This window comes from Melanotaenia boesemani, chromosome 15, assembly GCF_017639745.1.
Source record: "Melanotaenia boesemani isolate fMelBoe1 chromosome 15, fMelBoe1.pri, whole genome shotgun sequence".
Classification (NCBI taxonomy): domain Eukaryota; kingdom Metazoa; phylum Chordata; class Actinopteri; order Atheriniformes; family Melanotaeniidae; genus Melanotaenia; species Melanotaenia boesemani.
This window is the reverse complement of record NC_055696.1, coordinates 5685093-5694257: the sequence shown is the minus strand read 5'-3', so window position 1 is coordinate 5694257 and position 9165 is coordinate 5685093. Positions and strand designations below refer to the sequence as shown.

The following is a 9165-nucleotide window of genomic DNA, read 5'->3' as shown; positions in this document are numbered from 1 at the left end:
CTCTCTGGTAGGGCTGTTTGTGTATAGGTCTGTGTTTCCTGGATTTCCTCTCGTTGGTTTGTTCAAAGTATTTAGCTCATCATTTGATATCCTCCTGCCTGCTAAGTCCAGTTTGATTATCAAACACCATGGAGCATGACATGTAGGTCCTTTAACTCCATTTACCAGAAAATATTTATAATCACCTCCTTATATGTATTTGAAATAGTATAACATTATCATTATCATTAATTTACATATTTATTTGCCTACCCAACCTAAATTTTCCCTTCCCAACTTTTTTGTGGTGTGATGCAGGCCTGATGTTCAAAAATGGATGTATATTACAGAAACTGATTAGAGAATTGAATGTTTTGTGTTCACAGTGTGCAGCTGAAGTGAAAGTAAATGGAAGAATGCAATGCATCTTCCTTACCATCCCAGTTTTTATTCATTTATTTATTTTTAATTTGGAATTGTGCATAAATGATGTGAAACATACATGAGCTGTATTTTTTACAATGTATGCTTTCTGATCTTACTGAGCACTTAAAGCCCTTTGCAGTATAAGTCACATGTAATTCTCACTTATATTTGCACTTTTTTCCTTGTCATTTTTAGTCCTATAAATGGTTTAGTGGTTGGATTCAACTTTGTGTGTCTTTCTTCAAACTGGCAGGCTGGCTATGTGTGTTGCTTCAACACAGGATTTAAAGTGGTGTTTCTGTTGAGTGAATTATTTATACTGTATGCTACAGATATATCTCATCTCTTTGAGCCATCTATGTTGACATTTAACACTTTTTCTCAGACAACATTTTGAGCAACACAATACAGGGTATTCTTCCAGCAAATGTTAGCCTCAGTGGGCCATGTGGTTTGGTGATATTTTATGATAATGATTCTTTTAGGAGAATCATCTGAAGTTTTCGGGCCTGAGAAAGTGCTTTGCTCTCTGTTGAGACTGTGAAGTTTTAACATGGGATTATCTGTGAGTGAACAGTCTTTGATATAACTGTTAGATATGTGTTTTCAGTCCCACAGCCATAGCTTATTTTTTTTTAAATATGCAGAAGAAAGAGATTATAGTGAAAGAGGTAGAATGTTAACAGGACCGCTCCTTTACTCTAAACGTTGAGGATCCCTCTTCCACCAGTGCTTACAACACAGAGCTGGGCTCAACTGTGGGAGGAAAGTTTTAGCCAACAGTAAACAAATGAACCGCTCTGAACATTTACAAGACTGACTTACAAAAAAACCCAGCAGAAATTCAATATTTTGTCTTAAAAGCTATTTGAAGATCCTTTTTCTTCTTGTCATTAAGACTATCAGTTGTAATCTGACTACGAATGATTAGTTCACCTTCTCTGACCTAAGTGATGCAGCTAAAAAATGACATTTTCTTCATTTTTGCACATTCTGGAACCACATCATCCATTATTTTCCCACTTTTCATACATTTCCCAGGTTTTTTTATTTTTTTTATTTCATGTCTAACATGTTTAACACAGTCAAACCGCTTATAAATATTCATTGTCTAATCTTATGGATTCCCACCAAGGGAAAGGTAGCAAGTGAAAAGTTTTTAGAAGTCTGATTTGAATGAAGGAAATACAAGCAGTGCGAGGTTCTGAACCAGTCAGAGTCTAACTCTAATGTCCCCTGGATCCCCTGAATGTTTGTTTTGGTGAAGTGTTCCTGCAGTACAGGGGTCTCAGTAGTCCAAAGCTGTGGAAAGATGCTGGCCTTGTGTGAACTGCTTGCAGTATAATCCTAAGCTTCTATCTCACCAAATTAGCTGTGTCACATATACTGGTGAGTACAGCACAATATAGCACACAAACCCTTCAGTTCACACAGGGAGACAAAGGTGATAAGTGTCTCGGCTGACTCTGTCACTTCTTTACTACAAAAACTAATCAAATCATCTATTAAAGCAGCAACCAGGTTATGATTAGCTCAGGTCCAGAATTATTGGATTATTAAATAGGCAAACAGCTCCATCGGTATTAACATATGGACCAAAGTGTAGACTAAATACAGTAAATAAATAATCTTAAAAAGTCTTTTATTTCTTTATATTGTCTATGAACACATAAACTATCCATGCACAACCAATAACAAATAGGCTAATAAAGAAAATCAAAAAGCTGCCTGCTGACTCACTGTTAATGTCAGTAATGTTTAAAAAATCATTTCAATAAGATTTTGTTCAGGAAGACATAAAACTTTAGATTTGCTGTTTTAACCAGCGAACATAATAAGTTACCCAGCTGTTTCCCTGGAAACACTGACCTCATACACAGCTGGCATTTTAACATGGTGTCACTATTGAATCAGCGTCAAGAGCCAGTTTTGACCATTGAACCATTGAACTTTCTTTAGATTTTGCAAAACTAATCAACATTGAATTAGCAACGTCACTTCTACGTCATGTTTCTCAACATAGGTGAATTTACCAACCCTGAATCAATATTAATTTTAGTTTAGTTTAGATTTTTCAAATCCAATCATTGCTGAAATTTCAACTTCACTATAAAGTCTTGCTTTTCAACATAGTTTGATGCACAAATATATATTTTTGATACACTGTTTTCACTGAAGTATTGATGTGTTCAACAGTATAGCTCCAGTAGCATGAAACACTTTGAAACACTGTGTAGCAAACTCTTATCACGGTGGTTATTTTAACATTTATTACAACATTATAGTGCAATCAAATTTATTATGAAAATGTAAAAGAGCGCATATAGTGTGTGGGGAGGTGCATACCAGTATATGACAACAAACATGATTAAGCAAATTTTCTCCAACTTATCAAAACTACTTGATCATGTAATTTGTGTTGTTCATATTACCCAGACCCCTATAGTCTAATGCAAAAAAGGAAGTTACTTATGCAGTCAATGAGTTCTTGACAATTTCTAATAGTGCCCCATGTGGATATATCACATTCAGTTTAAAATAACATTTAAAGAGTCAATATGTCCGCTTTACTTTGCCGCTCCCTTCCTTAGGGTTTGCCTCTAGAACATATTATATCATGCATATTTACCTTTAAAAAAACAAAAGTTCTTTTATTCTCAAATAGACTACATACATATCTTATGTCTGCTGTCCAGACTATTTTTATTTTATGAAGATGGTGTAAAAGCCACTAAATGTAATGACTGTGCCACCGTGTTTGACCCCAAAACTTTAATAAACACTGATAATGGTAAATACTATCAATGATTTTTCCTAATAATGTTTGATGAAAAAGATTTACTACCAACTTTTGCTTATTTTTCTACAAATGATCAGTTTTATTGTTTTTCAGTCGTAGTAGTTTCAGTGACTCAAATATTATATATGTGTGTGTGTGTGTGTTTATATATATTCAAGCAGAGAAAGATGTTTGTTCCCATAATGTTTACTTTGAAACTGACTAGTTTATATTTTATAAAGCACATTGCATTTTTTCTCTTATTGGATTAAGTGGGGAACCAAATGAGAAAACAAAGCAATTAAACACTGGTATCACCCATTGGTCATATTCTTATCTTTATCATCAGTATTATCAGTCCAGAATTTTAACATTAGTGCATACCTAAGGGGGCTCAAAAAGTGTCTATTAAGACTAAGTAATTTTTTCTCAAGTCATGCAAGTTATTAAAAAAAGAGAAGAAAAAATTTTGCAGATTTTACCAAACAACTGGTTGGGTTTAAAAATTCTACAAATCCATTTCTTTCTTATACATTAGCAGTCAAAAGTTTAGACAAATGGGAAAGTGTCCAAACTTATGACTGGTAGTGTATTTATGTTGTTAAAGTCAGTTGTTACAGGACAAATGAGAATAACTTCCAGACTTATTTCACTGGAAGTTGTCAAGTAAATGATTTAAACTTTTAACTCCTGAAGTTATTTAAAAAGTTGGCTTTGCTTTAAAATGTATTTGAGAGTTTATGGGTTTGCAGTGATATGATAACTGAAAGTTCAGGTAGGGCAGCCCTATGGAGTTACTTTGCCAAGAAAGACAGCTTAATTTAGTTAAATTAACTTACGGGATTAAGTCAGACTTACTGTGATCTGTACAAGGCAACGGAATCTGCCTCACAAATCCATTTAAACTCCTAGGACACAAATGCATGTACATGCATTGATCTCAATAATCTTTATCTGGCTTGACCCATTGCAGAAGAGGCAGTCACACAATTACAGCAAATGTTAGAAAAACAAAAAACAAAAACAAAACCATCTTTATTAAAGAGTAAAAACAAGCAAAAAGAAAAGAAAATCAGACACCCCCCCCCCCCCAAAAAAACAAACAAAAAAAAAAAACAGCCAGCTTTCCTCCACAACTCTCCACATTTCTTATTGGCAAGTTTTATGGTGAACGGTAACCGTTCTGAAGTAACAAAAGGCTTTGAATTTTAACACAACATACAGAAAATGAAACCAAACATTAAAAACAAACAAAAAAGAAGTTAAATATTTACAATATTAAACAGAGTAAAACTGTTTTAATGACATTTAAAGCACATGTTTAACTTACTGACATTTCCACTTAAAGCATTATTATTTTAATAGCTCAATTTCTGGAAATATAGATAAGTATTCATTTTAACTGACCTCTAAGCCAGTGACTTAAACTCTGATTAGGTGTTTTTTTTTTTTTTGCTCTACAAAAGACACTAAGGTTTCTATTAAAGCTTGGCTGTATTTGGTTTGAAAATTTAAGTGTTTGATTTAGAAATATAAAAGTTTCTTATAAACATTTGTACAACCAAATGCTTCAATAACATTCAAATTGCATGGTTTTAACATCCAGCCAGGATCTAAAACACTGATGTAAGTAGATAAAGGGGATGCTAAACAAGACGAATATCTTGACCTGCAAATTAAGAGATAAATATTTATTAAACAGATTTATAATTATACCATGGAACATAATTAAACAGCAACTTCATAAACTTGTGTGGTAAACCTGGATCTACCACAAAAAAAAGTCTACAGTGTAGGATAATGTAGGATATGAAAGCACAGCAGTTCATTAGTTGTATGTCACAATGGATGGAATAGTCTTCTGCTTGACCTTTGCTTTGCAATGCTGATTTTCTGACACAAGCCTTGAGTCTCTGCTTCCAGATTTGGACAGTTCTGGTTGTAAATGTGGTCTGAAAGATGTTGGGATCTTATACGGGCTGAATTGCAACAAAGGCCGAGTGCTGCTGTGGTGATAGCTTCTAGTGAGCGATGCGGTGGCAGAGCAGGTGGGGAGATCTGGAGCAACTGCACCTGGTATGGCCATGTAGCGGTATGGATATGACATCATCCCTCCAAATGATGTGAGCGGCACGCCCTGTTTGAAAAGTAAAGTTGTTAATGCAGATGTGCAGCACTATGGAGGTTCTGTGAGGTGATTTAGTTTAAAAAATATTTTACAGAAAAGATTCAAGGTGTGAGAGTAACTGATCTAATTTCTTAAAACCTATGTTTTTTGCTTTACACTGACCTGGATAATGTTAAGAACCTCAAAATATCCAGTATTCAAATGATATCAAAGCCATCTGATGAAAAATATGTTCAAAGTCCCAATTTTTTTTACTCCTAGGGGAATGAAAATCATTCAGCAAAATTGATCATAAGTGAAAGAGTTACCTTAGTGAAGAGCCAATTAAATAATAAATAAAAAGTTGATTACTTAATAGTTAATTTTTTTTTTCCTTCCCCATTAATCATAGCCACATGACCCTTTGTTAGGATACCAAACTTTACGCAGTTGCTCCATTGACAGTAATGTGAATACAATAATCCTACCTTACATAAAGATAACTTCCATTCACATCTTGCTTCTTAGCATAATCTTATGACTTTGGCAAAAAGCTAGTGGAACTACCATACAACACTCAGAAGGATGAAAAGTCTGCTTTACTCTTGTGGGTTAATGTAGCAAAAAGTTGAATACAAATATGATCCTGAAGTTTACCTGAGATGCCTGCGTGTGCTGTGTCGAGTAAACCTTAAACGGAGCAGAAGATGCAAAGCTTCGAGAAGACAGGGTTCCAGTTCCTAAATCCCTTACTTCAGGCGACGAGGAAAATCCAGGTCTCACATCCACAGTAGAAACAGTTTCTGGCGTTATTGAAAACGGTCCTGCTTGAAATAACAGCGGGGCCCCAAGCCTAACGAACGGCTGGGTGCACACAAGCGGAGAATCCAAAGTCTGACTGTGTCTATCACTGAAGGATGACGAGCTCCAGGGCGGCACCATTAAAGGCAGGACTACATCTTTGATTTTACTTCTATGCTTTTCTGAGGCACTCAAATCCAAAGAGTACCTTTCATATGGTGTTCTGCATATTGTTCTCTCCTTTGTTCCATGATGATTGCTGTTGCTATGGTCAGTCTTGATTTGCAGTATCTCCTCACTCATCAGACTCATAGCCAAGGTATGCGAAATTCTGGAGCAGCTTGCTTCAGAAATGGCATCATCCTGAAGATCACTATCTGAATCACTTCCAATATTGGTCTCATCTGTTGGGAGGGAGGGGTATTATTGAAAATATATTTGCTTAAAAAGCATGAAGATAACATGTAACAGTACAAGAAAAGAAATATGTGTAAATAATGATGGCTGGATTTCACAGCTTCACTGCAGAGGTGTTGAGCTTAAGACGGCTTTCTTTACGGTCACACTGTGCAGGATTACTTAATGCTCAATTAGAGCTCAGCCATCATTAATGTTATTAGCAACACCTGTTTTTTCCTGTTATGTCATATTACATGTTTTCTTGTGAAAATGACCTACTTTGTTCACTTTTAAATTCAAAAAGAAAGAGAAAGAAAATAAATAAATAAATAAAAAGCACCTCAAACAGAATGATATATCTTACGAAAGTTTAAATGTAGGAACTTTAAATTAAATAATTAATTCCTGCTGTATAATTTTGCTTGCGGTGGTGGTCAAAGGTTACTTATTTGATTAAAAACAAACAAATAATAAAAAAAAGGCTTAATGAATCCTGGCTGTTGCTGTGATTGTGCTGGTATATGAAAACTTGCCTCCTTTAAAACAATTTTAGTCCAAACACAGTATAATTAAAGCTCCAAAGAAGGCATGCAACCTAAATAAGAGTTAACACACCTTGACAGGGTGTTGAGGGCATCAGAGGGCTGCTGCCTAGTTCCACAGGAGAATAACAAGATTTGCTGGTGCTGGGTTGCTCACACGAGTCATCAGAATCAGCACAGTCCTGGTCTGCTTTGCTCTGGTTCTCATTTAGCAAAGGTGAACCTGACTGTTTAATCCTGTGGATCATAAATGAATCAAGATCAAATATCAAAGATGTAGGTTTTGTCAATTGTTGCAAGCTGCAAAATAATTACCTCTTTTCTCGTCTCCCATTTCCAGTGTCTCTGAATCCTTTGGCAAAGGGGTTGTTGTCAATTTTTAGTTGAGTAATCTTAACAGAAAAAAAAGAGAGAAAGTTAGTCACAGGAAAAGATCCAGAGATATACATGCACATGCATTCAGAGACCTAAATGGAGAAAAAGCAAGATTACCTTTTCGTTCTGATAGGCAGTAACAGCAATGAACTCTGTCTCTGGAAAAACATACGTCCTGAAGGTGCTGTATGGAAGCTTCATGATGTCGTTGGCTTTCACAATATGAAATCTGGGTTGGTATTTATGCATGGAATGTAAAATAGTCTGGAAAATCCAAAAACAACATGGTTGAAAATGAAAGCTGTTGGTATAAACTCTTATCAAACATTTAATGCCTGAAAAATCAGGCAATGACAGCACAGTTTTCAGTCAATGTTACTTACAAATCCATGCTTGTCTGAAATATTATTGGTAAGTTTGAGTTTATGAAATGCAACAGGCTTGCTCATCCAGTGCTCCCCTTTGGATGGACTGTCTGGATGGATGTACATGCGCTTTGGCATCTCTGGGTCAGCTTTTCCAGCTGCCATCCAGCGGCAGTTATGAAACTTGTAGCGGCAGTCATCAACAGCCACGATATCTATCAACAGGATATATTTTGCAGTTTCCTCCAGCCCATTTACACGCACTTTGAAGGGTGGAAACATCCTTCTGTAATAGATCATTAAAAATGTTTAGCGATATAAAATAAATTAAAATTAAAATGAAAACTGTTAGCTTAAAAAATTAAAAAGAAAAAAAAAGAACTCATATTTTTAAATAACCATGTTATTCTTTTATTGACAGTTTCGTGACTAAAATTTCAATACATGTAAGCCTGGTTTTTGCCCAATTAGCTCTGGTTTCTTGCGTGTGGGAATTACTTTCAGTGTCAAAGAGACTTAAATTAATTACTTGCCTTCCCGATTTAGTGATAACCATCTCAGTCCCCATCTTGTGAAATTCACTCCATAGATTCTTTGATTCCAGTATTACTTTCGGGTCCTCATCGAGCCATTCTTCAAACTGCGGGCTTATCGTGGACTGTGAGCGCACCGGCCGGTTCTGGCGTTGCAAAGCTAAGCGTAGCCCTGAATCGGAGGCAGGTGGCTCAAGCAGGGGGTCAGAGAGCGAAGCAACGTCCGGGAGAGTCACCGCAGGGAAAAATGAAGACTGAGCGCGAGGCAGTAGGTTGTGCAAAGAGAAGGCACCCGCTCGTTGAACGTTGAAAGGGTGATAAGCCATGGGAGCCGCTGTACCAACTGGATCTCTCATCGGGACATTCAAACTGACTAGTCTCAATCCGTGCGCTTTCTCCAGACTTGCTGGATTTCTTTCATTTTGAAAAACAAGTCTTGACTTCAGATTTCCACATCTCCAAAAGCAGGGGTCCACAGGCAGACTCACTCAAGGGGAGGGCGACGCACTTCGGGAAGCGTGCGTAAAGATTGTTTTCAACTTCAACCGTCTGAGCCCCGAACGCTGACGCATCGACGAGAGGAGCGAGGGCAGAGGGAAGCACGAAGGTAAGGTTACAGTATGGCAAGCCAAAAGGGTCAAAAAACGTCTTGATTTCCGCGCGATAGCACGTAAAAAACGCGCGTTTGTTTGGGAAAAACGCGCGTAAAAAGCGTGCACTCCCGTTTCCCAGTGTCTTTGAACGCGCGCGCACGTCCCGTTTTGATCGCGTCCCGTTTTGAACGCGTCTCGTTTTGAACGCGCGCGCGCGTCCAGTTTTGAACGCGTCTCGTTTTGAACGCGCGACCGCGTTGCCTTTT

The 9165-nt window shown here is 36.9% G+C and overlaps 1 protein-coding gene across 1 annotated transcript; it reads right to left on the bottom strand.

The window, feature by feature from the left end:
- Positions 1 to 4372: 4372 nt before the first annotated feature.
- LOC121654376 (T-box transcription factor TBX3-like) lies at positions 4373 to 8920 on the bottom strand. Its single transcript, XM_042008489.1, has 7 exons — positions 8307 to 8920; positions 7792 to 8059; positions 7526 to 7672; positions 7349 to 7425; positions 7107 to 7270; positions 5949 to 6496; positions 4373 to 5321 (listed from the first exon to the last, which is right to left on the bottom strand). Exons 1-7 carry the CDS (start codon positions 8660 to 8662, stop codon positions 5013 to 5015), a joined length of 1869 nt encoding a protein of 622 aa, XP_041864423.1. The 5' UTR covers positions 8663 to 8920; the 3' UTR covers positions 4373 to 5012.
- Between the last annotated feature and the right edge of the window lie 245 nt (positions 8921 to 9165).